This window comes from Emericellopsis cladophorae (genome assembly GCF_022114955.1).
Source record: "Emericellopsis cladophorae strain MUM 19.33 chromosome Unknown NODE_2_length_1295279_cov_118_880017, whole genome shotgun sequence".
NCBI lineage: Eukaryota > Fungi > Ascomycota > Sordariomycetes > Hypocreales > Bionectriaceae > Emericellopsis > Emericellopsis cladophorae.
Genome location: NW_026250927.1, coordinates 330550 through 357552, shown reverse-complemented (window position 1 = coordinate 357552; position 27003 = coordinate 330550). Strand labels below are relative to the sequence as shown.

The window sequence follows — 27003 nt, the reverse complement described above, 5'->3', positions numbered from 1 at the left end:
ATTTAGACTTTGATTGCTTTGTGGCTTTCGAATGTTCGGAATGCCTTCTGGAATGGCCTCGGTGTGCAGCCAACTGCTTGATGATCGATCGTCAGGCACGGGCAGCGGTTGTGGCTGCGGCTAAGGTAATAGTCGTCTGTAGCTGGGTCTTGTCTGGGACACGCAGGACGAGGTAGTGAGCCGGATGGGTTGGGCTGTGGTGTCGGCAAGGACTGTGCGGTGCAGAATGCTCGGGATAATTCTTCACGACGAGGAAAGCCGAATTCGAGGGAGGAGAATGAGCAGAGAAGACATGATGGCCATTGATCTTTGTATTTCTTGGATAGTTCCGTGCAGCCGTGCTCCCCTTTAAAGCAGGATCGGGGATTCGGGGCCCCTGCGGCGGGCTTCTCCTGCTAGGTTCAGGCTGGACTGGACTCGAAACCGCTGATACTAGCGCCAACGGTGGAGTGTCTTGGGCCTCTTGGCTCCGACACGGGCGCCGCGCGCAAGGCACGCAACTGGACCGTGGCGCCATGGGTTGGCTGCGATTGAACCGGTCTATTGGCTGGGATAGTTGAGCCGGCAGTGGAACCTTTTAAAGATAACTATTAACAGATCCTGGATCTTGCATGTTTATCGTATTCTCCCGGTTCTTCAACCAAGCTTTCTCCTCACGACAAGGAGCCAGCCTAGGCACTATTGGGAAGCTGCCTGCACCACTCCGCCCTGCACTATTGGCCGTTTTCTTGGCTGCCTCGTGAGCGACGATAATGACGACACCTTCGCAATTTTGTTGAAGAATTCGTAGCTGCGGTCAGGAGATCCCAGCTGCTCTTAGGTAGTTACCGTGCTGCAGGTTTGGTGAAAGCTCGTTCGGGTCGTCCCAGAGATTAGAACCCATGCGCCGAAATGGTGTCTTGGCGAAGGACGGTATGGAGTCTACTGTACGTACCGTGTACGTACTTCGAAGTAGAAAAACCTGAGAAGGGATCTGGTGTGATGGCTACAAGCCACGTTCATCGAAGTCAACCCCCCAGGCGAACCAAAGGTATGGTTGTGGGAGAATTTACAAGTTTCAAGCCACCATGAACTTACTCACAGACCATGATTTGACTGCAATGAACCCAGAGCGAGGGAGGAGTAAGTATGTGTTAGGTGTGCTCACTGATTGACCCGTGTGAGCGCTTCTTCAGATGACAGGACAGCCTGGGAGGCAACATGACGAGACTCGCACTGCTTTGCTCCGCGCCACATCGTCCATGAATTCATAGTGCTTGTCTGCAACTCGACTGTGAGGCCCAGAACGTGTTGTTCGAGTGCGCCAAATCTTTAGTACTGCAGAAGTAGGCGAGTCCTCGCTATATGTCGCTGGAGAGGCTGGACACCCTTTCCATCCTCGATGACGCTCAATGTTTATACGAGTCCAAAGACGCACTTTGTCTTCAAGTGCTGGCGCTAGCGGGGATTTGATCGCCTACATGTAGTGGAATACCATATGTGACCTCGAAGAAAGTTCAAGGTTCGTGAGCCGCGTTCATTCTCACTTACAAAGTCGCAGACTCGCAATGCTGCGCTCCGCTAAATATGATGGGCGACTGTGGAGGTTGCATGCCGATTGGCTGTGTGCAGGAACGATAACAGCATGGAGTCTGAACGATTGACTGTAAGGTAGCCATGCGCTGGTCACGTGCTGGTCGGCCCGCCGCCAACGTGCCCGCCCCGCCCGTTAGGCATCCGCTCTCGCCACTGGCTGCAACAGGTGCCTTTAACGCCGGTGGTTCGTACGGTCTGGCCAGGCCTGCATAGCATTGCATCACCTCTAGGCGGGCACACCTCACCACACATTGACACCCGACAGATAGACTGAGCCTCCATCCGTGGAGCATCCTTGGCCTCCACATCTAACTCGCCTTTTTCCATGTCGCATTGAAGCACCGCACCCGCCTCACCTCGTCCGCAGTAGCGCGCGCACCTTGCTCAACGTGTCGCATTGCTTGCTCTCTCCTGCTTGTGTGTACTTTGCCGCTCGACCAGCCGATTGATTTTGCGCGCGTCCGCGGCTTCGCCCTCGGCGCACCCTCTCCAGAAAACGTGGCGGCGCTCACCATCCTCTCCTCCAGCGACACAACCACCGAACTATCCCTTCAGCAGCACCTCGACATTGCTCCCGACCTGGTCGCATATAATCACGACCTCCCTGCGGAGGGCGATACCGAGCCTTTGATGATGGCACAGCCGGTGCCTCATCACGCTACGGACAAGAAGCGCGTCAAGGTTTACGAACTCCGCAACAATGACTGGTTCGATCGCGGCACCGGCTTCTGCATGGCGAATCTCGTCCAGGTATGTCGCTGCCATATATCATACGTCGTCGCGCTCCCCCGCTTGGCGACGGGTGGGAGTGGCTTGCTGCATCAAAATGTCGCGTGACTGACATTGCATTGTCCAGAATGCCGAGGGCCGCAAGGAACCCAAGGTCATCGTCGAGTCGGAGGACCAGCCAGAACGTTTGCTTCTAGAGACAAAAATCCATAAAGAGGATATGTTCCAGAAACAGCAAGGTGGGCACCTAGTCACGTTGGCTTTCAGATGCCAAAACTAACGAACCGCGCCACCAGAAACTCTCATCGTATGGACAGAACCTGTCAACGGGATCGATATGGCGCTCAGTTTCCAGGAGTCCGAGGGCTGCTCTGCGATTTGGAGATTCGTGAGCAACGTGCAGCACGCGCTGCAGAACAATCTTGGCGGAGTAGACGATACGCTATCTGAGGATCTCGCGATGGACGGGCCCCCCACAATCAACCTCCCCGCTGCCGAGCTGGGCAACCTGAGTGATATCGAAACCAGTATGCGCATCATGGGCTCTACTGTCAACGGCCGGGAAGCGCTCACCAAGACCATCATGGCCGAGGATTACATTGGCAAACTCATTCCCCTCGTGGAGATGGCGGAAGATCTGGAGAGCCTCCAGGATCTGCATCGCTTGTGCAACATCATGAAGAGCATCATTTTGCTCAACGACACGTCCATTATCGAGCACGCCGTATCCGACGAATGCGTTTTGGGCGTGGTCGGAGCCCTCGAATACGATCCCGACTTTCCCAGCCACAAGGCTAATCACCGTCATTGGTTGGATAACAAAGGCCGGTATAAGGAGGTCGTCCCGATCGAAGATGAGGGTACAAGACGGAAGATCCACCAAACATACCGGTTACAATACCTCAAGGACGTGGTACTGGCCCGTATACTCGACGATCCGACTTTTTCCGTGCTCAACTCATTGATCTTTTTCAACCAAGTGGACATTGTGCAACACCTCCAGGGCAATGCACAGTTCCTCAAGGATCTTTTTGGCATTTTCGCAGACCCAGACACCGATGCCAGCTCAAAGAAAGAAGCGGTTCTGTTTATCCAGCAATGCTGCGCGATCGCGAAGAATATCCAGCCGCCCTCGCGGCAGAACCTGTACAACAACTTTGTTTCCCACGGCTTGTTACAGGTCATCATCTACGGTCTCAAGCATAGCGATGTCGCTGCGAGGGTGGGTGCCACGGACATCCTCATTTCAATAATCGACCACGATCCCCAGATGATCCGCCAGACAATATACCGACAGATGAACGAAAATCAGCCCCCATTGACCGATTCATTGATCGAGCTCTTGCTTGTCGAAGTGGACCTCGGAGTCAAATCACAGATCTCAGAGGCGATCAAGGTTCTCTTGGACCAAGGCATGATGATGCAGCAACAAATGCCCGAAAAGTTCCAGCAGGCCGCGGCAAATGGGGACTTTCATGGGAGACCGAGGCCACAGGCGGATCCTCAGCAGGAACTGTTCTTGCAGCAATTCTACGAGCGCTCGGCTGCAAAGCTCTTCAAACCCCTGACAGACTTGGAAAATCGATCGGACATGCATTTCTCGGTCCAGCAGGCGTCCATGTTCAGCTACCTGGTGGAGATACTGTGCTTCTTCATCCGCCAGCACCATGCTCTCAGTCGATATTTTGTCATGAACAATGATATCGTGGCGAGAGTTGCGCAACTTCTCCAGTCGCCCGAGAAGTTTTTGCAGCTCGGTAAGGACTTCGTCCTCATGTCTATGAATATCTTGCTAATGTCCAGTAGTTGCGATCCGATTCTTCCGTGCACTCATCGGCATGCAAGAAGAGTTTTTTATCAACCACTTGACAGACAAGCGCATATTCGACCCTGTTCTCCAAGTGGTGTCAAAGGCCATCTCCCGCGATAACTTGCTCAGCTCTGCGTCGTTGGAGATGTTCGAGTTTATCAAAAAGGAGAACATCAAGAATCTAGTGAAGCACCTTGTCGAAAATCACCGGGAGCAATTGTTGAACCTGAGCTATTTACAGACATTCCGCGAGCTCCTTCAGCGGTATGATCACACGCAGGGATACACCATCAACATGGAGCTGTTCCTCGAGACAGATGATGAGTCGGGAAGGAGGCAAGCCCCGAACTCGAGGATGATGGAGCACATCACTATGGATCCCGCGGAAGAGGAGTACTGGAACACATCAGACCCTGAAGACGAAGACGAGGGTCCTGAGCGCATCGGGCAGAAGACGCTGGGGAGTAATGGACCGATGACACCCACCAAACCACTGGTTGACTACCCCTCGGACGAGGAAGGCGATGAGAACGCCGACCCCAACGCTCGACAGCCAGGTGATCTCTCACCGAGTAGCGAAAGCTCTGACTCGAGTGCAAGCGCCGGTGGCCCGCCAGAACGCATTGCCGAGAAAAGGAGACGTGAGGAGGATGAAGAGGACGAGATCGACAAACTCATGCAGAACAAACGGCGCAATAGCACCTCGTCGTCAGGCTCGAGTGCGACAGTGTCGGCCAGCATGGGTCGACGGCGGAAGAGCTTCAGTCCCAGCAGCGGCAACGGGGCGCCCAAGAAGATCGCCATCAGCCTCTCGCCGACTCTCAAGTCCGGCGCGGGCGACGCGAGGACGGACGGTGACGCGTGAGCGAGGGGCATGGACACGCGGCGAACATTCAAAGGCGAAGGCGTTTCGGTCACTTGTTGTTGTTGTTGTTGTTGTTGTTGTTGTTGTTGTACGAAGAGACTGGTCATTTTTTTCACAAATTGGCATGGAACACACAAACCATTGGCTTAGATGGTATTTGAAGCGAAGCCGGATGGAGGACGGACGGGCCGCCCATAGGATGGCGTCTGGCCGGCGTTGAAACGATATTGACATTTTTTTTCCCCCTCCCGTCTTCTTGCACAACCTTGACGAGGTATATGACTTGGCTTTGTAACGGTGCGAGATGGTGTGTGTGCGCGCAAAGTGCGCCAGGCTAGCGAGCCCGAGGAGGGTCGTACGGTATCTATGTGGCGGGTGAATAGAGTATAGACACTCTTGCACGTACATCTTTGGCATTATACATGACGTTTCTTCTTTTCGTTTCGGCCCTCATGTACCTATTTACTCTTGAATCGTTGGGCCCATCTCTCATAACCATCAATCATGTCTTTCGTGATCCCCTTGGACTGCTGCGCCATAGCCGCCAGCAACCCGTCCATGGAGATCTCCAGCTCGCCCTCGCCATCGAGATACCTTCTATGCACCTCCTCCGCTGTCTTTGAGCAGATGGACGCGATCTCGGCGCCTGAGTAGCCCTCCGCCAGACGGGCTAACTCGGCAATGTCGACATTTGGGGCGAGCGTCTTGCCCCTGAGATGGACGTTGAACACGGCTTCGCGCGCCGCTTGTTCGGGGGGTCCTACGTACACAATGTGATCGAAGCGACCGGGTCGGAGGAGCGCAGGGTCCATGGCGTCCGGCCTGTTTGTGGCGGCCAAGATGAGCACGCCCTCGAGGCTCTCGAAGCCATCCATCTCCGTGAGGAGCGAGGTCAACATGTTGACGCCACCGGCCGTCTTGGCAGCCCCAGGACCGGCGCGGGTACCGCCCATGGAGTCTATCTCGTCAAAGAAGATGATGGACGGCGACGCGGCGCGTGCGCGCTGAAAGAGATCACGCACCGCGCGCTCCGACTCGCCGACGTACATGTTGAGCAGCTCGGCGGCCTTGACGGCGAAAAAGTTGAACGAGGCCTCGGTGGCCATGGCCTGCGCGGACAACGTCTTGGAGCAGCCGGGCGGGCCGTACAGCAGCAGGCCCTTGGGGGGCTTGGGGAGGAATGCGCGGACCTTGGGGTCCGTGTTCTTGGTCAGGCGGATCATGTGCGAGAGGCGCTTCTTGACCTCTTCCTGACCGCCGACGTCGGTCCAGTGCACAATGGGGGGCTGCAGGTTGATGTCTCGCATGGCGGCTGGTCGGATCCCTCGTTGCGCCGCCAGCATGTCCTCGCGCGTGACGTAGTGGTTGGTTTGATCGTTGGGCCCGTCGGGTTCGGGTTGGCCGTTGGGCCCTCCTTCTTGGGCGAGGGCCGTCTCCCGCAAGGCCATGGCGTCGCTGACAATGTAGCTGAGATCTTTGCAGTTGTACGCGTGGGTTTTGTTGGCGATTTCCTCCAGGCAAGCGTCTTTCTCGGCCGGGTACATGGGAGGATCGTGGTACTTCAGGATCTCGAGACGTTCAGGGGCTCGGGGTATGGGCAACGCAACATTCGCCCTCAACCTGGTGATGTTCTGGAGTTCGACCGGAATGTCCGTATAATAATCGGTGCATGTGACGACGATCACCAGCTGCGGCAGAGCCTTTAGTGTTTTTGTCCTCGCGGAGAGACCGTCGAGCTCATCGGCCAGGGTCTCTATGATGGCGTCACGGTTCTGTCGATCGGAGGGGATCAGCTTCTCAAAGTCGTCGATGAGAACCATGGACGGCTGCTGGGTCTGCGCCTGCTTGAAGATCTCCCTGATGGCGGCGAGCTTGTCTGACGGCTTGATCCAGTGCACTTTGCCCCAGTTGGTCTCGGCTATGCGCTCGAGGATGAAGGTCCTGCCTGTGCCGTGCCCGCCATGGACCACGTACCCGCATGATCTGCGCGCGTTGGGAAACGTCAGCTGGCGGGAGAAGTTGGAGAGGAAGTTATTGATATGTTTTGTCTGCGTGGCCATTCCAGGGACTGGTGCAATGGAGAGGTCTCCGCGTGGTTGAACAGCGTGATCGGCCTCGGCTACATCCTGCTTGACGATGCGTATCGCAGTTGATCCCGTCCGGAAACGTGCGATGCTGGCTCTCCGCGAGTTGGCAGAGAGGACTTTGAAGGTTCGACGGAGTTTGCTGGCATTCGCTTCCAGCGTCATGCCAGGGAACACTTCTCCCGCTTTGTCTATGAATAGGGCATCAGCAGGTAGTCACGGGGGAAAATTCAGGATCACGTACTCAGTAACCCAGCAATGGTCGACTCCCAAGACGGCGGGTACTTCCAGTCAGAGCCATCTTCATCATCCTCTGTGGTGTCCTGCACAACGATCTCCTCGGCGTCCTCCACTTCCGTCTTTCCTTCCGGCGTCGTGATCTGAACAGCATCTCCAATCTTGAACCCGGTGGCCTCCTGGAAGGCTCTGCTCATCATGACAACGTTCGGGCTGATATTCTTGTCCGTCAAGACCCAGAGGCTTCCCTCTCTTTTCAAGGGTACGTCGCCGTCCGCTCTGGCCACAAAGCAGGGTTTCCCATTATCCAGGCTTCCCGTCAGAGCAATAAGGGCATCGCGATTCACATAGAGCCTCGCAGCGCCTTGCAGACTCGCTTTCTCAAGACTTTGATTCGCCAAGGGCCGAACCTTTGCCTCGACAGTTTTCGTCGGCGGCATGTCCGGGGCTGGTGAAGGAAAATTCAATATCCTGAACAGATTTCTTCTAGTCCCTGAATTAATAAAAAGGTGATGACAATATTATTGAAATATCACAATGATTGTGTTTTTCATGAGTTTCTGTTCGCGGCGTATGAGCAAAATGAGATGGATGAGCGCGACCCACTAAAATCCTTGAGCAACTCGTTGTGCCGTGAGGTGAAGAATGTCGCGAAGCGACCGATGCTCGCTCGTGAATTATCACCCACAGCTCAACGCGTCAAATGTCCAAATATTCCTCCCCTCGAATGACCGTGCTGCGGTAGTATCTCCACATGCGGCTATCCGGCAGACTACTCGCCAGTGAAGCTTTCGGCCATGGCAATCAGCGCAGCCTTGGTCGAGCGCGACTGACGAAGCCTCGATCCAGGTCCCAGCCATGGGAGGTTGATGCCCCCAGAAAGCCGTTCAGCCCTGGTGGACGGGGCTCTTTTGAGCAACGCCAGGAGAACAAGGGTGTGGAAACACGCAGCTGGGCGCAAGAGGCATGGCCCTTTGCAACGCGACGACAGAGACCTGAGCAACGCCCCTGGCTGGATTCACACAGGCGATCAGAGGGCCCTCGAGGCAGGACTGTACCGAGCGTCGGCATACGACGGCCAGATGAGCAAAAACCCGTCAAGACTGGACCGATGGAGGGGGAGCTACGGTTTACGTCCGAGGGAACAAGTAAACAGGCGGGCGACAAGGCGGAAACGGACCACAACAAACACATGTTGGTCATCTCAGGCGTCAGCACTAACCTGACTCCGAGCGACTTTCATCGCTTGGCCCCCAAATCGCTCTCTGCGTGGAACGACGGTGTCAAGATGGGTGCGCAACCGATCCTCTCGTCCACCCCCTCGTGAGCACCTGCTGACCAAGCCAACAGTGACCCAACTACGCTGTGCAGTAACACTCAAACCCAAAGGCTGCTACCTCGTCACCTTTGCGAGTGCGGAGGCCGCGACGGCGTATTCCCTCAAGCTGCAGCGCCTGCAAGCTATAGCGCGCTGGAAGTATGATGTCCCGAATGGCCTCTGGGAGGCCACGCTCCCTGCCCATCTTCACTCACCAGAGGGGTTGCCAGCCGCGCAGGAACTGTCCGCGCTGACCATGGTCACGCCTTCGCAGCCTAGCATTATGATACAGAGGAAAAGGACCAGCAATAAGCCAGCAGCGTGGCAGAGGTCGTTACAGCTACAACTTGAGGCGGCTGGCCACGGCACGAAGCCCCCGACCGTGATCCTGGAGATGATGCCGGGAAGGATACATGAAGAAGCCCTCAGGGGAGAGATTGAGGCCGATGGTGCACAGAGAGGCGAGCCTTGGGACGTGGCGGACCCCGTCTGGCTGCCAAACACCAAATCATGGACCAAGGCTGAGGATCACTGTACATCGCGCTTCGCCCTTGTGTGTGAGACGGAGTGGGAAGCCAGACGATTCCAGCGTCATTGGAACGGGAGAACGCTGGCATGTGCTAATAAGGGAGGTCAAACGGCTACACAGCAGCGCATGTGCCGCGTCGCGGTGCTCAATTGGTAGCAGAGGGTGCGTGTGGCCTTGTCTTTACTATGTACGATGCTGTATATCAGTGTAAAAAGAAGTACCAAAATCGCACGTTGCGCATACCAGGGAGGCCTTTTTGTGTCAAAGACAATGAACGACGGATATTCGCATTAGCCCCCAGCTCAAAAAGGAATCCAGAAACTCCAGACCGGTATCTGCTCGAAAGGGGGTCGGATCGCAAACGGCGATGAAGAGACCAACTCAGGATGGCTGTACAGCAGCAGCAGCAACAACAACGACGACGACACAAATGAAACATGGTAAACGACAGGCCTCCCTCCGCTTTGTCTTCTGGCCGGCGTGAGCGGCTCCCGGGCTGTCAGTCTCTCCTCGTAATTGCGCCAACGGGCAATCCCATTGTGGCGACACCACGCAGCGCGCACTCGCTCGGGTTCCTCGACTCGCTGCCCCTCGGGTTAATGTCAGAGGCTAACCTTGTCACAGTCCTCCTGATCTGTACTCCCATGGTAGGTATTCGTTCAGCAGCACTTGCTGCCACCGCTGCTCGCCTTGTCGCCGACGTTGACGCCTGTGCTCGCCGACTGCTCGCTCTTGGAGTTGTCGACGAGACGCTTCTTAATGTCGGCGGCCAGCGAGTAGAATGCCTTGTCAATGTTGATGTTGCTCTTGGCGGAGACCTCGAGGAAGGGGATGCCGAGCTCGTCGGCGAGGGCTTGGCCCTGTTCGGTGCTGATGACGCGCTTGTCCTCCCAGTCGCACTTGTTGCCAATGAGAATCTTGTTGACGCCCTCGGTGGCGTGTTGCTCCACGTTGGCGAACCATGTGCGGATGTCTGTTGTTGCCAAGTGTCAGTGATCAATAGCGTTTTCCTGCCAAAAGGCGGGGTTTCTTTTCATACTGTTGAATGATCGCTCGTCGGTGACATCGTACACGAGCAGGATGCCCATGGCACCGCGATAGTAGGCGGTGGTGATGGTGCGGAAGCGCTCCTGGCCCGCCGTGTCCCAGATCTGGAGCTTGACACGTTTGCCGTCGAGCTCAATCGTGCGGATCTTGAAGTCGATGCCAATGGTGGTGATGAACGAGGGGGTGAAGGAGTCCTCGCTGAAGCGCAGGAGACAGCATGATTTGCCGACGCCCGAGTCACCTATGAGGAGGAGCTTGATCTAGAGGACGAGCGCGCGTCAGCAGGAGGCCACGAAGAAGGAGGGTGTCGTATCGCGGATGTGGGTATGGTATGGGTATAGTAGATAGGGGTCTTTGGTGGGTGGGTTTCCTTGCGCTGCTGCCGCCGCCGCCACCACGCGGGCGACGATGCTATCAACGCGGCGTGACGGAGGCAATGCGCGCATGGCGGTGGGAGACGGCCTGGTTTGTGCGTACGAGAAAGTCATAGTTGCGATTACTCGACATGATGGGCGAGTGCGTCCGTCCGTCTGCTTGGGAGATGAGGCGCGGGTGGTTCTGGAAGATCGGTCGGGCGTGCTTTCGTGGGGGAGACTTCGGTAGAGGTCGCTTGGAAGGCAGGCAGGCAGTGAAGGAGTCGTTGAAATCGGGGGCGCCGCGCTCGACTGTGTTCTGGACTTGGCGGCGTGACGGGCAGGTCGATGGCGATGCAGGTGAACGACTGGAGCAGACTGTACGCACGGGGACGAGGGACGGGCGGGCTCAACCTGGATTCGAGGACGGGCTGGAACCTGGAACCTGGAGATCCAACCTCCCAACTGACCGTCTTCGGTCCAGTGGGTCGCCGCCGACTACAGCGGGTGTGGCAGTGGTAGGGTATCCATATTTTAGCGCTATCTGCAGACTGCACCTTAAGACACATTCATTGCCTTACATATTCAAACTCCTATGATCCGCCGCATCTTGACTGCATCTGACTTACCTGCTGTGATCCGGCTTCACAGAAAGCAGCTACGCGCATGCCGTCATCTGACAAGCGGAAATACATGTTCCCTGGAAACAGTGAAAGCGTATCTGTTCAGGTCCTGATGCTGCCTACCAGCTAAATAAGGCAAGATCCTGTGGTTAGTTGACCCTCTGGCATCACCGATGGCGTCACCGTCGAAGCCAGACATGTGGCTGGTGGTCAACATGCGTCCGTACAGGTAAGTAGCACCAAGCCTTGTCCTCGACTGAGCGTCGAGTATTTGTATTGACTATTGAATGAGACCTTTCCAAACATGGTTCGAATGGCTTTCGTTCATAGCCTCTAAGCCCGCCCATCTCCCCATCTCTCATCTACGTCGATGAGTCTGAGCCTCCGTGGCACTTATACTCGTAGCTATCTAATAAGCCACATGTGTCCTGGAGCCGCAGACACCCTTAGTATCATTCGCAGATGCCAAGCAGCTCTGGTGCGGCTTGTAAAGCACAATTTTTCGGGCAGCACATTGAGTCCGAGCGACAGACCGCCCCGGCATTCATGCACTTGTTCCGATCTTGAGATCGCTGGCACTTGTTGGCCCTGAATCTCTCGCAGTACAACCAAGGAGCTAAAGGAGTTGCGTGGGCAGTCGTTGTCGGATCCGCAAGATTTGCCGACGCAGGCCGACTCGCTGGTGGTGGACATGTGGCTGTACCCCTTTTCTATCTCCTTGTCAACATCCACAAGCTCGCCCTTGACGCTGCCAGTGAGGTAGCCGACGGCGTAGAGACTCTCCGGGGTGCGCTTGTACATGTCGTAATGGGAGCGTTGGTAGGTGACAGAGCTGTAGATGGCGTCCGCTTCCTTACAGTCCTGCGTCCCGTGGCATCGAGTCAAAGGGCCACATTCTCGTGTGAGCCACGCGCGAGATCCAAGAAGAGCAAAAGATGTACCGAAAAAGGGTACAGATGGCCTTCTTGCCCACAGGCAGGTCAGATCGGCTGGGAATGCCGATGGACCCCAACCTCGTGGAAACTATGCGTAAAAGGAGCCATGTTAGCGATTTCATATACACGTTACCGGAACGGCTAGGAAGTCTTCTCACAAATCTCGCCCCCGCGCGACGCAGTTATTTTACAGCTTGATATCCATTTTTCTGCCGCAGAAGTCCAGGGTCTAGTAGAGGTAGGCAACCTTGTCCTCGGCTTGGACTGTCGCAGCCAGCACAAGGACCGTGAGTCCCGCCTTGGACAGCATCCTGGGTATTTATGAGTCTGTGAAGTAGGGGGGAAGCAGTATCGTTAAGTTGTATGGATTGCAAAAGTTCCTTATACTCCTTGAGCGCGACACAGTCGTCCTCGTGACGAACGATGTCTGGTTTACACCAGGGAAGATCGAGTTTACGACGCATGCTGATCTCAACACAAAAGCTGAGTCGAGCTGATGGAAATAGATTGGATACACTTCCAGACTTGTGCTGAACCGTGCCTAAGATCTCCTCGCCTGTGCCGTGCCGTGCTGTCTTGTGCCTTGTGCGTCCCGGTCCTAGGCTGCGAGGAACACAAGGGACGCTTAATGAATAGAACAGTCATTTAGAATTGACATTCTTGAAAGTCTCGATCATTTGCCTTGATATCCTGTCAAGTACAGAGATCTGAAACGAAGGGTCTGCGTGCTAGTTTCGGGGCACTGGTGCGCGATAGTTACTATACTTCTGGCTCCGACAGCGCCTGGCTCCGGCAGCGATAACACACGCGTGCAACATACCCTGAGTATCTACTCAGATTGAACTGATTACTTGGGTACTTTCTGAAATTTATTTTTAGGTGGCAGGGAATACTTCTGCGTCATTCTGTTCAGAAGGGGACATTTGGCCTGGGTCATGAAACCAGGCCAATTGAACCCCTTTTCTCTGTTGACTATCCTTTGTCCTAGAGTCGTGCGTCGAGTACGTTTTGCCACCTCCTACAGGCTGGAACACTCACTCGTTCACTGTTTCCAGTGTAAGGGAAAGAAATAAGGAGGCAGGTTGCCAGACAAAATACATGTACCAAAGTTTGCCTACAAAGTCCCAGCTTATGTGTGTACGTCTAGCCCTCAATGAACATTCCTCATATTGTCATATACAAGAATCGAAGTGGGCCAGATATTTCACCTTGCATGGCAGACCAAAACAAGTACTGTCGCAGTCTAGTACTGACGACACTCGCCAAAGGCGGTCTGGCACCCGCAAGTGCAGTGCCTGGTCTTTCGCCCACAGCGTCCCTTTTTGGAGCAGCAGTCGCCAAAAGAGCTGCCTACACAGGTTTGGCCAGTCTCGCCACCACAGCGACCGTCTTCAGAGACCACTAGCTCAGGCTGTTCAGGCTCAGGCTGTTCAGGCTCAGGCTGTTCAGGCTCAGGCTGTTCAGGCTCAGGCTGTTCAGGCTCAGGGGCAGGGTCAAGCACGGGCTCAGACACGGCTGGCTCCTCGACATCCTCGGGCTCACTGGGTGCGGCCTCCTCGTCCTCGACCACTTTGCCAACGCCAGTGGTGACCTTGGTCGTCTCAAACACATTGCCATAGGATTCGGGGATCGCACCCGGCAAAGGCGCAAAGACTTCCTCGCCGGCGAACTTGGCTGGACCGTTGTAGTCGCCAGCCTCGCATGCCGAGCCAAGACTCGTGCAGTAGTCGGCCCAGACTTCACAGCCGGCGCCACCGGACACGGGCGCCGAGTCCCAGCACTGCTCCGCCTGCGCCCAGCAATCATCGACGCTGTCCCAGCAGCTCTCGACGTCGCTGGACGCGGGCACCGGTTTGGCGCACCAGTTGCCGTTCTTCAGGATGCAGCTGTCCGGGATGGCTCCTTCAGACTGAATCTGCTTCTTGCCAGAGGACGACGAGACGGGAATGTACACGGGTGGCCCGGGGATCTTGTAGTCCGTCGGCGAGTCCGAGTACAGGTTGAACGTCAAGCCGGGGTGATCCGCCTCGATGTAGCCGGGGATGCTGACCGCGTACTCGCTTGGGATGGCGAGCTCGGTCTCCGGCCCGTTCTCAATGAAGATCTGCGCGCAGGACTGGTAGAACTGCGGGTCCCCACTATACGCTTGGTGCAGAGCCAGCAGCTCCGGACGGGCGAGGTAGTAGCCGCTCGGGAGGCCAGTGGGCAGGTCCACGGACAAGAGGCCATTGTTTTCGATGAGAGTGTCGACACACCACTTGCCCGTGTCGGCATCGTAGCCGTCCTCCCAGATCTTGAACCAGCCGTCGCCGGCCGCAGAATCGGAGAACATATCGTCTACTTTTTTCAGGTAGACGGAGCAGGGCCCCTGGTGGGATTCGTCAATCGACCCAGGCTTCTCGGCGTTGGGCCATTCGCGAAACTCAAAGGTGAGCGTGGAACCACCCGTGGCTGGGCAGATGAATGGCACGGCGTCCTCGCCATCACGACCTGTGAAAGGTTAGCAGACGGAATAACTTCAGGAAAGGGGATACTGACCGCAGGCCATGTCATTGCCAGTCAGTGGATAGATGGGTGCAGTCGATGTTGCGCCGTCCTTGGGCATGCGAACGCAAGTGCCGTCGCCTTGATTTTCTCCATCTACGAAGAAAGTTGTAAAAAGAGTATGGGCACTGGACACAGAGGCCAGGCCAAGAATTGTGATGACAGACTTCATATTGTCAGGTATGAAGGGTGATATATAGGCGTAGAATCAAATCAATGATGGTAGTGATCGTCAAGATCAGGGGTATCGTAGCTGGGCCACAACGTCAAGTTGGACTGGCGAGATAGATAAAGACCTTCAAGGCCGAAAGAAAAAGAGTGTTGGTTGAATGAAGTTATTGAAAGAAGGACGAGAGAAGGGAACGCAGACAGCTGTCAACGAATGTTGTGGTTCAGGCTGTTGAACCAAGCACAAGGGAAGGCCAAGCAGCATGATATTATATACCAGGCGTTCTCTCCTCGTTGATGGTACGTACAAGTGCACAAAAGTCTTTGTGTGAACAATGGCACAGCCAAGGCGGCAGCCACTTGTTTCAAGACCAGCTCATGCGCGCGGCGAAGATGCGTAGGTAGGAAGAAGGTTAGACAGCGATGAAACGAAACGCGTCCTTCTGGCGCGTGCAGTAGTGCGACATAGCCGCCGACCGAGGCCACAGGGGCTTGCCGCTTTCATGTTGGCAAGTCGATCACGGAATTCACGTAGTACATAATAGACTTGGGCGGCTGACCAGGCCAGCTGGGCAGAAGTTGTTTCAACATGAAGTCTGCGCGACGGGTTCGGAGTTTAAATCATCGAGGTGAGTTCGCAGTGGGAGAAATGGGCTCTCATGGCACCGCCAAGGCTACTACTGCCAACCAACATGCTGGATCTACGAAGCGACGTCCCACAGCTGCTGCTGAGCATCAGGGGTCGAAGGATCGCCTGAGCTTGAGCTAATGTTTATTGCCCCGGATGATGCGTAGGAGCTAGTTTGTTTCATGCGACGAAGCTAGTCTGTGGGATCGGATCGACATGCCTGGCCCATCTCCTCCAATCTTAAATCCCCAGATGCACGAGCACGACACACCGGCTTGGGATTGATCGGGCGTCTACGTAGTAGCTCCGTACGACGTGCATGCAACGATGGGCTGGCGGCTCCGCCTGGATGGCGCATCTCCTGTCTCGGGGAGAGACATGCTTATTCCGACGTTGACAGACATTGAGACTGCCCAACCGCGCCGAGGAGAAGGAAACACCAAGGCGACTGTAATGCAAAGCTGTCCTCTCCCTTGGTCGGTGAAAGTACACACACAGAGTCGAGTCAAGGTCATTCGATGCGCATTGGGATGGCGCTGCGAGACGACGATACTGGAAGACAGCCCATATATTACACCATTTCTCTATGCAAACAGAACACGCTCCTCCTATGACATGACATGACATGGGTTTGTCCTTTTTTTTGTTCCCTTTTTGGTACATATTTATTGGTACAGCAAGCCTCTGCTCGGGACTCCAGATTTCGAGGTTTTTGTTGCGGTTATTCGTTGATCTTGGCGAGGATCCTGTTTCATCGCGCGTTAGTTCTGGTGTGCCCGCATGGGGGCCCGATTGGATGTGTAACTCACTCGCTATCACGGAAGAGCTGATATTCCTCTTCGCCAGCCTTAACGGGGGAGCCGCCAAACTACAACGTCGGATTAGTACGTCTCTTCCTTGTCTAGTGCACGTGCATTGCATACCTGGGGAATCAGAACACGGTCGCCCTCCCGGACGCCCATGGGCAGCCTGTTGCCCTTCTTGTCGAGGGCGCCGGGGCCGACGGCGAGGACCTTGGCCTCGTTGAGCTTCTCGACGGCCGACTCGGGGAGGAGGATGCCGCCGGCGGTCTTGGTCTCGGCCTTGATGCGCTGGACGAGCACGCGGTCCAGGAGAGGGGCGAGGGAGCGGATGGAGCGGATAGAGGTGGCCTGCCGAAGACTGTTAGTTGACATGTCCGATTGACTGACGGACAGCTTTCGTCGATGCAGCGCGTCGCATAGCCGAGGGGAGCCGAAGCCGCGATAGACAGCTAGACAGATAGAAAGGGGAGATGCGTACCATTGTGAGAGATGTGAGTGTCAAGAATGGGCGACGTAGACTACCGTTCGAGCTGAAGTATTAAGCGATTAAGGGTGATGGTTGTACAGAGCGTTGATGCAGAGGAAAGGAGGAAGAGAGAGGTCGAAGGCCAGAAGCTGAAGAGTGTCGCGATGTGGAGCTTGGGTTGGACTGGACTGGACCGTGGAGCTTTCCAACGGTTTCCAGAATTTTTTCCAAGCTTCACTTCCTCGGCAGGCGGGATGACCCGTTCCGGGCGAAGCATCACAGCTTGGTCAGTATGGAACACCTATGTGAGACAAGACAATCTAGTGATGGTATATTTATCAGCCGCCGCTTCCATTCAGCTTCAGACGCATCAGCACCTGGCCATGATCCGTCTCGTCGCCTGGAAGCCTACCAAGCAGTCCGCTCCTTGGAAAGACGCCCGGAACACTCCATCTCCTCCCCTTGTAGCGCGACAGAACACATCTGATCAGATCCCACGCTTGTCCCTGGCCTCTGCACTCCTCCTCGACGATCAGACTGGCAAGAGAGACCGGCTCCCCCGACTCCTCCTCATCTGGGTCCGAGATGGCGCAGTACGCATGACCCAGCCTGAAAGCCCTCTTTGCGGAACGTTGCGAGGATAGCATGTATGCCTGCCAGGGTAATCGTTCCTTGTCCCCGTGCTCCTCAATAATTCGTTCGACTTCATCCACCGTGGTCTCCTTGAGGGTGGCCCTTCCTGGGTCTTCGTGCCACTCCATTTGGTCAATGACCTCGCTCTCCCATTCGGGCATCTCAAGCACAGCCTGGAAACGCCTTCTTTGGTACATGGTGAGCGCTTTGGTGTCGTTGACCAGACACTCGAGCTCCAAGATCTCCGTTCCGGAGGCTCGCTCTGCTGATATGACCAGGTCGACGCCCTCTGAGCCGTAGCCGTGCCCTTGTGCAGTAGGGATGATGCCAATCATCGCCAGGCGGGAATGCGTCGGCTTATCGCTCCTCCTGGCGACGAGGGCTATGCCCAGTGCCTCGTCAACCCCGTCTGCAGAATAGAAAACGTGACTACGCTGTAGGGAGATGCGGTTTCTGCTGAGCCAGGCTGTCATGGTCTCGGCATCAAAACCGGGCGATCCAGATGGATATACCGAGTAAGCAGAATTGAACAAGGAGGCCAGGAGGCCTGGGGATACATCATTGGCAGGTCTCGATTCCATGTTGACGTTGAGTTTCGTTGATCAGTATTTTCAACAAGAGACGCTCGTTGCCAACAGGGAGACCGAGGAGAGTGCGTGAATAGTGCCGCGCCGGCGAGGAGTCATCCGGTACAGGGTAATTCAGGCCTGCACGACGTCAGCGTCTCCAGAGTCAAGCTCAGTCAATGCACAACGCTCTATTCAACCGCTACCTTCCCACTGTGACAAGTGGTATCCCCTACAATGGCGAAGACATGTCATGCTATACAATCGCTATATCTTGTCCCTGTGCCTGGACCCGCGTCCCATGTCCCAAGCCAAGCCAAGTAGATAGGTGCTGTGCTCCCTTGATCAACTAGGCAGCCGGCGGGTTGCTCGGTGGCTGCAGGGTGTGCTCGTGATCCTCCGCCAGAATGACCGTCCCGTCGTCCGTCTGCTGGCAAATCAGAGAGTCGGCCACCCAGGGTTCGGCGAGGATCTCTTCCATTGTGGCGCGCGTCTTGGGATTGATGTCGAGCATGCGCCAGATGATGTATCTGCTCTCCCTGGGCAACAGCCGCAGAATCCTCCAAGGCCCCTTGATGATTTCCTTCTTCTCGCCTTGGCCTTGCTGGCCCGATGGAGCGTGTGAGTTATCATGCGGACGTTCCCGGTCCTTCTTGTCGTGTTCGTCGGCTGGCGCCTTGCGCGACGGCTCCTCGTGCTTGTGCTCAGGTCTCCGCTCGCTCTTGTTCGCATCCTCCTCGTGCGCCGCCTCGGAGAGACTGCCATGCCTCCGGCTCGGATGTACCAGCTTGGTCGGGTCGTGGCCAGGTGTCGGCTCGGCAGCAAACAGCTTGTACGAGTTGTCTTTGTCCTCCTGCGGGAGCTTCCACGGAAACCTCCGCAAGGTCATGCAGCAGAAGATGATGGCCAGCGACCAAATGTCCACCGCCGCGGCGTCGTACTCCTTGGACTTGTACACCTCGGGGGCGAGGTATGGATCCGACCCAACAATACCTGCAACGGTTAGTCACCACGCCCGGAACGTCCGAGTCTGGGGGAAAACCACTCACCCTTTGCCGGCACAATGCCCGACTCGAAAGGATACCTGAAGACGTGGGCGCTTCCAAAGTCGATGATTTTCATGATCCCCTTGTCGCTGATTACCACATTATCCAACTTGAGATCCCGATGCGCCAACCCAAGACTGTGTAGATATGTAACGCCATTCAAAATCTGCAGGAAACAGCATCTGATCTCCTCTCGCCCCATCTTGCCCGTCATGACCGTCGCGAACAGGTCAAAGGGCGCGTACTCCATCACCTCGTACCAGCGGCCCTTTTCCTGGACAATGTCGAGCGTCTCGATAATGTTGCCGTGGTGCAGCGTGGAGCCGACGCAGAATTCGGCCATGACCTTTTTGTTGTACTCCTTTTCGGTCTCGTACTGATTCCGCGCGCGGAACTCCTTGACAGCAAAGACAGTGTTGTCCTCTTTCCGCTTCATCAGCTTGACAGAGCCGCCGGCGCCAGAACCCAACACCCGCCCAATCTTGCCATATTTCGTGGAAAGCCCATGGTCTTCTGCGAAGGGCAGCTGCTGGGTGGAGCGCGCGGCAGGCGGCGTCTGATAGCCCGTCCTGGAGGACGAGGCGGGCGACGCATCACGCTTGTGCTTGTGATGCTTCTTCCCACCCTTGAAGAAGCGCTTCAGATCAGACATGGATCCGTTGCTCGGGTTTTGCTGGTGACCGGCCCCCGACGCGCTCTCGCCCTCGGCGAGTTCGTGACTGGAGTTCCTACTGAACATCCCAGAGGCTCGCTTCTCCGAGATGCTGTTCTTGGAAGAGCTCGGGGGCGAGGCGGCCTTCTTCTTCTTCCGGCTGAAAATGAACCGGGGGTCAATGTGCTTCTTGTTGTGATGGTGAGAGTGCTGCTGGGGGCGACGTCCCTTGGCGTACGGGTCGTTGGCATCGCCGCCAGGGGCCATGGGCCGCGAGTAAAAGTTGGACGCCGCGTTGCGTGATGGACTAGATTCGCGCGAGACGGGCACGGAGGCGCCTCCCCCAAACATGCCTCTTCTGTGGGACCTAACGTCCACGTCATGGTCTTCGGCCGAGGCCGATCGTTGTAATTTATGGTTGGGCGAGGCGGGACGATGTGGGAGAGTTTGACCTTGGGATGGTTGCTGCTGAGGTGACTTGTCTTGCAACTTGTCGTGGGACGTCGAAGCTTGAGGCGTGATCGCTTGCGGATCGTTCACGTCCAGCGTCTTTGGCCTCGACGTGGGCGCCTGGGTCTTCTCGGCCGCGCCAGCACCGCCTGACCCCGATGGTGTCAGCGGCGGTGAGGCTATGGCCGAGAGTCTGGGGCTGCCATGGGGCGACTGTTGGAACTGGCCCGAGGCAGGCGTTGGTAGACGCGAGCTGTCCGGCGAGTCTTCCTCGCGCGAGGGTACCTGGATTGGTTGTTCGTCAGTCCGTCATTCTTGCTAGCTCTGGCCACTACACCCTCCGTGGCAAGGGAGGGTATTCCATGGGCGATTCACATACTCTGGACGCCGGGAGCGAGAAGGCTTCGAATTGGAAGGTATTCATGCGCCTTTCCTGCAACAGAGGCCGTGCGTGCAGCGACTTTGTGTACTCACGCAGCTGGTCAGCTGCAACCTCGGGAGACTGGGGTCCAGAGCCAGAGGCATCGGCCGGCGTTGCGTGCGCTGCGTTGGGGGCAATCTCTTCAATGGCGGACGAGAAGCGCACGGCGGGGACGTCATCGTTTGGTCTCTTGTCGGTGGTCTCGCTCGTTGCTGACGCCGCAGTGTCGTCTCGGGCCGCTGCTTCAGGCGGCATGTTAGCGACTGATTGGCCTTGCACCATGAATGTATGGGAGCGGTCCGCGCGAGAGGTGCAATTGGTGATGATTACTGCAGTGAAATAAAAGAGTCAAGCGAGCGAGCGAGAAGCGCTGGGCAAGACGGGATGGTGGGACTGGACTTGGACCGGTTGCGAGCATGGCGGGGCACTGACTGCAGGCCAGTGGCAGTCGGGCATGCTCCTCTGGCGGATACGCGGTCAATGTAGTCCGTCGATGGATTACCCGCGCAAACGGCTCAGTCCGGACCCCCGGAAGGGTCGGCAAGGGACCAGTCATTGGGTTCGGTAGCCAAAGAAAACTGCATAAGCAGGAAACATACGTACCAGCACCTCCGTGGTCGTTTGAGTCAGGAGTCGAAGCCAGGCGCCGTTGCGCAGCCTGAGCTTGGTGCGATGGAGCCATGGAGCTGGTAACTTGAGTGTGACGTTGGGACAGACCCAGCAGTCAGGACAAGATACTAATAACAATGACGGGATGAACGTGTTTCCAGGTACAATGACAGACAGACAGACGCTCGGGAGAAGACAGCTGGCTTGGTGCAAAGTTGAATCACAATCGCACAAAAGGATGAAAAGTGGCGATACTGCGTAAGGCTTCGCTCGCTCGCGCACTGCTCACGAGTCTGAGCCCGATCGAGGTTCTCTGTCTGTCTGTCTTCTACAGTAGCGCCGATCGCCCGACGACGTGGTGCCCGTTAGTACATTTGATATTATTTCTAGACGTGGCTGCTGGCAGACGGGTCTGTTTTTGACAATCTTTGACAATCAATTGTCCTCTCAACGGAGATAGGAATCAGCCGGCTGCATGAGATCCTGTACTCTCGACGCTCGCCAAGTTCACCAGGGCCGGCTGCAGGCCGCGTATAGCCTAATCCGGCCTCTCCCGGTGCTCCTGCAGTCCGTCTGCGGCCAAGGCTACCCTGGGGCACTCGTAGACTACAAAATGCGCATTCGTTGGCGGGCTGGATATGGTTGCATTCTCCTCCGACGTCCTCACGTGCTGGTACGTGAATCAAGCAAGGTCTGGTCGATACCCGTGTCGCTCCCCGCTCATTGGACATGCTCGATGCCAGCGCACCCAAACATACGTGTGCAGTGCCTCTGATTGAAATGTGCAATTGCCTTGCTACAGCCGTCCCGATGCCTTATGATACACGTAGTTGGTACACGTTCTCAAAACGCCATGAGATCCCTTCCGACATCTTCGATCCGCCTCACGCCACAACGCCAATGCCCATCGACTTGCACTGGTGTATAATGGCGCGGCACATGCCCTTGAGCGACAGCCCCGACAGGCGCATCTCGGTCTGCTTGATCTTGGCGATCTCGTACACGTGCTTCAGGCTGATGGTGCCAATCGTCTCGTGGCCGGGCTTGCTGGCCGCCTTGAGGCCCTTCTTCCCTTGCGGCGCGTCTACGGCGTTCTTGAGCAGCCAGGAGGTCTGGGGTGTGCGGACGTCAAAGTGGAATGATCGGTCGGGGCGGACGGTGACGCGGCAGGGCATGGGCGTGCCGACGACGATGTGTGCTGTGCGTGCGTTGAACTCCTGGATCGTGTTAGAGAGTCAAAAAGTCCCCTCAGGGTGCACCGACTGGCTGACCTTGCAAAAGTCCATCGACTTGACACCCTTACTACCCAGCGCAGGACCGACGGGCGGGCTTGGACTGGCTTGCCCAGCCCCGACTATGAGTTTGACAATCTGGTCGACCGCGGCGCCTCCCTTTTTCGACATGTTGACGGGACTGTGCTGTGTGGATTGGGAGTGATGAAGCAAGCGATCGATGGCACTCGCGACGCGCGCTGTCGTCGATGGGAAAGATTTCCAGAGCCTCTGCGATCCGGCTTGGTCGTGATTGGTCGCGAGCAGGGGGGTTCCTTGACGTTCCCCCACCTGCAGTCGATGGTGCCACTTTAAAGTTTCTCGGCCTCGTCTCTCTGACCAGAAAAACTGGGATTCGGTTCACCAGACGGACATCTGTCTATCCTCATCCTCTCCTTTCCTCTCCTTACCTCTCCTTACCTCTCCCGTCCTCACCAACATTTTCCCGTAATCATCTAACAAAACCTCCAAGAACCCGATCACGCTCGCCTTTCGACAGCAAGACTGCACCGTCCACACCCTCAAACCGAATCATTACGATGCCCTCCACGCACAAGAAGGACAAGCCGTGGGACACGGACGACATTGACAAGTGGAAGGTGGACGCGTTCACGGCCAAGGACAACCTGGGCGGCACGTTTGCCGAGGAATCCTCCTTCGCCACCCTCTTCCCCAAATACCGCGAGGTCTACCTGAAGGAAGCATGGCCGCTCGTGACCAAGGCCCTCGAAAAGAACGGCATCGCCTGCACGCTCGATCTTGTCGAGGGCTGCATGACCGTCAAGACGACACGAAAGACGTTTGACCCCGCCGCGATCCTCAACGCCCGCGACCTCATCAAGCTGCTCGCGCGCAGCGTCCCCGCGCCGCAGGCCGTCAAGATCCTCGAGGACGGCGTCGCATGCGACATCATCAAGATCCGGAACCTGGTCAACAACAAGGACCGCTTCGTCAAGCGGCGCCAGCGCATCCTCGGGCCCAACGGCACGACGCTCAAGGCCCTCGAGCTCCTGACGCAGACGTACATCCTCGTGCACGGCAACACCGTCTCGGCCATGGGGCCCTACAAGGGTCTCAAGGACGTGCGCCGCGTGGTCGAGGACTGCATGGCCAACATCCACCCCATCTACCACGTCAAGGAGCTCATGATCAAGCGCGAGCTCGCCAAGGACCCGGAGCTCGCCAACGAGAGCTGGGACCGCTTCCTGCCCAACTTTAAGAAGAAGACGCTCAGCAGGCGGCGGCAGCCGCTCAAGGTCACGGACAAGGCCAAGAAGGTGTACACGCCCTTCCCGCCCGCGCCGGAGAAGAGCAAGGTGGACATTGAGCTCGAGAACGCGAGTTACTTTATGAGCAAGGGCGACAAGGACCGCGCGGCGCAGAACGAGAGGCTGGAGAAGCAGAGGGAGCGCAAGGCGGAGAGGGAGAAGGAGCGGGAGGCCGAGTTTGTGCCGCCCGAGGAGGCCGATCGGCCCAAGAAGAAGCGCAAGAAGAGCAAGGAGGAGTAAGGGGGGCGAGAGGTGCGTCGGCGAGGGAGCCCGGGAGCCGGGGATGAAGAGGGTGGAAAGAAGATATACCCAGACATTGAACGAAATACACTACATGAATGGTCTATCCTACAACTTGGGCGAGGCGTCCGTGGCAATCTCGACCACGAGCTTGCCGAATTGCTTGCCAGCCTCCATGTCCGCAAACAGCCCGTCGATCCCGTGCAGGTTGTCCAGCCCCTTGACCGTCTGGCTGACGACGGGTTTGATGCTGTGTTGGCCGACAAAGGCGATCATGTCCCGGAACTCCCGCTTGCTGCCCATGGTGGTGCCCCTGAGCTCAATGTTGTTGAGGACCGCGCTCATCAGCCAGTTCATCTTGGGCCCCACGGTCATGCCGTACTGCGAGATGATGCCGCCGGCCTTGAGCAGCTTGACGCTCTTGGCCACGACCTCGCCGCCGGCCCCGTCGACGACCGCATCCAGGTACGGTCTGTCACGCGGCAGCATGGCCTTGAGCTGCTTCTCCCAATCCTTGTCCTTGTAGCGCACGCCGCCCTTGGCGCCCATCGTCTTGGCCTTGTCGATCTTGGCCTGGTCGCCCGAGGTGACGTAGACATTCGCGCCAAAGGCGACGCCAAACTGGAGGATGTTGAGGGCGACGCCGCCGCCGATGCCCGTGACGAGTATGTTCTTGCCTGGCGCGGCCGCGTTGGTCTTGGTCACGAGGGCCCTCCAGCCCGTCAGGCCACAGAGCGGCAGGGCGGCGCCCTCGACAGGGGAGAGGTGGCTCGGCATGAGCTCCACCTCGCTCTCGTGCACGACGACGTAGTCCTGGGCGCAGCCGACGTCGGTGAGCGTGGTGCTGCCGGTGACGGGGACCATGCCGGACTCGGGGGTCTCGGGGTCGCTCTCCCACCCGCGCATGGGGGTGAGGACGACACGCTTGCCCTGGAGGTCCCGGCGGGTGGAGGAGGGGCCGACAGCCTCGACGACGCCGCAGCCGTCGGCGAGCATGGGGGCGGAGAAGGATATGGCTGGGTACTGGTGGTGGCGGATGAAGAGGTCACGATGGTTCAGGGCCGCGGCCGTGAGGCGGACGAGCAGCTCATTCTCGCCGGGCGTCGGCTTGTCGACGGTCTTGATCTGGAGGCTGAATGTGTCAGTATCATCCGTCCGTGCCATGGGCGCGGAATGCTACGTAGTTGTTTGGGTCCAAGAAGGTAAGGTAGATGAACTCACGGATAGTAGACCTCGCCAGGCTTCCCGTCCACTTTTTTGATGTGCAGCACACGCGACATTGTGACCAACTGTTGACTGCTTCTATGAATGATGTTCCTTTCCATGCCAGCGAGCAGCCGAGTAGTTCTGGGATGAGGTCAAGGCGTCGGCTAGCCTCCCCCGCAATGTCGCAGTGCCGAGGATCTCGAACCGTAAACCGGGGCATTGGCACGGAGAAACGGACCTGTCGACACAGGCGCCCATTCTGTTTCGGGCCTGAACTTGATTGTAGTGTAGTGGGTAGTCTTTGTCTTTTCTTCCGGACAATTCAGTCTCGTTGGAGCCGTTGTCACGCTCTCAAACGTCGCTTCATACCGCCGCACACGCTCTCGCCACTTCTCTCCTCGCCACTTCTCTCCTCGCCACTTCTCTCCTCGCCACTTCTCTCCTCGCCACTTCTCTCCTCTCCTCTCCTCTCCTCGCCGCCTCGTGTCAATGCGTGTCTCGTCCGTGAACAAGAGCCGAGACAAGTTCGGCGACTTCACGACTGCAAGGCGCCTGTCTCGGGCTCCACTTGGTCCGTACGTAGGGGCAATGAATAATGGTCCACGCCATGATGGGTCTGGCTAGTCCAAGCCCGGAGGCCCCATCAACCGGCCGGGTCGGCGATCAGTCAGTCAATCAATCAATCGATCACTCACGGTCCCGTCGTCGATGGATCTTGGAACAGCAGCCATCATATCATGGAATGGCCAGGAGAAAATTGAGGGCCGCCGGTGGCGCTAGCGAGCCACTCTGATAAAGCCGCCGCCATCCCTCGTGGAAGGGACACAGTTTGGACACCATCATCCTACAAACGTGCCTCCAAAGACAACCCGACATGGCCACATTCCTCTCCGGGGCGGCCTTTGGCGCCGCCATGCTCGCCGCTGGCTTCTACAACCCGGCCATTGTGCTCGCCCAGCTCAAGTTCGAAAACAGCCACATGATCCAGGCGTTCCTCGCCGCCACAGCCGCCAGCGCGTGAGTACAACTGCCAATCATCTATTCACCGTCATGCCCATTCTGACACAACCCGCAGCGTCGCGTACTCCGTCTTGGAGAAGCTCGGCGTGGTCTCCCTCAAGCCAAGGAGCAACTCCCCCCTGGGCGTGCTGTCCAGGTACGACGGCAACATCACCGGCGGCTCCCTCCTCGGAGCTGGCATGGCCCTGTCCGGCTCGTGCCCCGGCACCATGCTCGCGCAGATGGGCGCTGGCGTCACGACGGGCTTCTACGTGTTCCAGGGCGCTGTCCTGGGCGGCATCCTGTACACGGGCTTCATCGCGCGCGCCGTCAAGGTCAGCAACGACAAGGCCGGGACCAAGGCGGAGGTGTCGACCCTGAACGAAGCCCTTGGCTTGTCGAGGACGGCGACAGCGGCCTTGCTCGAGATGGCCTGCGCGGCCGCCGTCATCGGGACAGTCGTGTACACCAGCCCAGCGCCCGGACTCAAGATCCCCGGCTGGCAGGGCGGTCTGCTCATCGGCTGTGCCCAGCTCTTCTCCATGCTCACCCGGCGGAGCATGATGGGCGTGTCCGGGTCGTACGAGGAAGCGGGTAAATACGTTTGGTGGCTCCTCGGCGGCGCGGACTCTGCGTCCCAGCCCGGCTACGCCAACATGGTCTTTGCGGGCGGCGTGGCCGCTGGCGCGTGGGCGTTGGGACGACTGGTGCCCGGCATCATCGTGGGACCCGTCCAGGAGCTGCCCCCCGCCCTGGCGATCTCTGGTGGTGCCCTCATGATCATCGGGTCGAGGCTCGCGGGCGGCTGTACGTCCGGGCATGGCATCAGCGGCATGTCGTTGCTCTCGACCTCGAGCGCCATCACAATCATGAGCATGTTCGGGGCCGGGTCAGCTGTAGCCCTCAGCTTCCTCTGAGATGCTTGCAT

The 27003-nt window shown here is 57.2% G+C and overlaps 11 protein-coding genes across 11 annotated transcripts; 4 read left to right on the top strand and 7 right to left on the bottom strand.

Moving 5' to 3' along the window:
* Positions 1-1624: 1624 nt before the first annotated feature.
* Positions 1625-4979, top strand: J7T54_006849 (uncharacterized protein; the record flags this gene model as incomplete). The annotated part of the gene is made up of 5 exons (XM_051508014.1): positions 1625-1645; positions 2017-2325; positions 2432-2543; positions 2601-4061; positions 4111-4979. The coding sequence occupies 5 exons, from the start codon at positions 1625-1627 to the stop codon at positions 4977-4979; spliced, it is 2772 nt and encodes a 923-aa protein (XP_051366063.1).
* Positions 4980-5437: 458 nt separating this feature from the next.
* J7T54_006848 (ATPase family like-protein) lies at positions 5438-7740 on the bottom strand (the record flags this gene model as incomplete). Its single annotated transcript, XM_051508003.1, has 2 exons — positions 5438-7254; positions 7308-7740. 2 exons carry the CDS (start codon positions 7738-7740, stop codon positions 5438-5440), a joined length of 2250 nt encoding a protein of 749 aa, XP_051366062.1.
* A 752-nt stretch (positions 7741-8492) lies between these two features.
* J7T54_006847 (uncharacterized protein) lies at positions 8493-9303 on the top strand (the record flags this gene model as incomplete). Its single annotated transcript, XM_051507992.1, has 2 exons — positions 8493-8592; positions 8672-9303. 2 exons carry the CDS (start codon positions 8493-8495, stop codon positions 9301-9303), a joined length of 732 nt encoding a protein of 243 aa, XP_051366061.1.
* Positions 9304-9806: 503 nt separating this feature from the next.
* J7T54_006846 (endo-beta-glucanase D-like protein) lies at positions 9807-14710 on the bottom strand (the record flags this gene model as incomplete). Its single annotated transcript, XM_051507981.1, has 6 exons — positions 9807-10120; positions 10187-10454; positions 10672-10866; positions 11837-12031; positions 13460-14595; positions 14644-14710. The coding sequence occupies 6 exons, from the start codon at positions 14708-14710 to the stop codon at positions 9807-9809; spliced, it is 2175 nt and encodes a 724-aa protein (XP_051366060.1).
* Positions 14711-16166: 1456 nt separating this feature from the next.
* Positions 16167-16729, bottom strand: J7T54_006845 (10 kDa heat shock protein-like protein; the record flags this gene model as incomplete). The annotated part of the gene is made up of 4 exons (XM_051507970.1): positions 16167-16191; positions 16255-16313; positions 16369-16596; positions 16727-16729. 4 exons carry the CDS (start codon positions 16727-16729, stop codon positions 16167-16169), a joined length of 315 nt encoding a protein of 104 aa, XP_051366059.1.
* Positions 16730-17052: 323 nt separating this feature from the next.
* J7T54_006844 (uncharacterized protein) lies at positions 17053-17928 on the bottom strand (the record flags this gene model as incomplete). The annotated part of the gene is made up of 1 exon (XM_051507959.1): positions 17053-17928. The coding sequence occupies one exon, from the start codon at positions 17926-17928 to the stop codon at positions 17053-17055; it is 876 nt and encodes a 291-aa protein (XP_051366058.1).
* Positions 17929-18262: 334 nt separating this feature from the next.
* On the bottom strand, positions 18263-21164 carry J7T54_006843 (Serine/threonine-protein kinase-like protein; the record flags this gene model as incomplete). The annotated part of the gene is made up of 4 exons (XM_051507948.1): positions 18263-18906; positions 18963-20346; positions 20441-20724; positions 21086-21164. The coding sequence occupies 4 exons, from the start codon at positions 21162-21164 to the stop codon at positions 18263-18265; spliced, it is 2391 nt and encodes a 796-aa protein (XP_051366057.1).
* An 811-nt stretch (positions 21165-21975) lies between these two features.
* On the bottom strand, positions 21976-22494 carry J7T54_006842 (54S ribosomal protein-like protein; the record flags this gene model as incomplete). Its single annotated transcript, XM_051507937.1, has 2 exons — positions 21976-22308; positions 22363-22494. 2 exons carry the CDS (start codon positions 22492-22494, stop codon positions 21976-21978), a joined length of 465 nt encoding a protein of 154 aa, XP_051366056.1.
* Positions 22495-22901: 407 nt separating this feature from the next.
* J7T54_006841 (KRR1 small subunit processome component-like protein) lies at positions 22902-23870 on the top strand (the record flags this gene model as incomplete). The annotated part of the gene is made up of 1 exon (XM_051507926.1): positions 22902-23870. The coding sequence occupies one exon, from the start codon at positions 22902-22904 to the stop codon at positions 23868-23870; it is 969 nt and encodes a 322-aa protein (XP_051366055.1).
* Positions 23871-23978: 108 nt separating this feature from the next.
* Positions 23979-25150, bottom strand: J7T54_006840 (putative zinc-type alcohol dehydrogenase-like protein-like protein; the record flags this gene model as incomplete). Its single annotated transcript, XM_051507914.1, has 2 exons — positions 23979-25002; positions 25092-25150. The coding sequence occupies 2 exons, from the start codon at positions 25148-25150 to the stop codon at positions 23979-23981; spliced, it is 1083 nt and encodes a 360-aa protein (XP_051366054.1).
* An 800-nt stretch (positions 25151-25950) lies between these two features.
* J7T54_006839 (uncharacterized protein) lies at positions 25951-26992 on the top strand (the record flags this gene model as incomplete). The annotated part of the gene is made up of 2 exons (XM_051507903.1): positions 25951-26093; positions 26152-26992. The coding sequence occupies 2 exons, from the start codon at positions 25951-25953 to the stop codon at positions 26990-26992; spliced, it is 984 nt and encodes a 327-aa protein (XP_051366053.1).
* Positions 26993-27003: the final 11 nt, after the last annotated feature.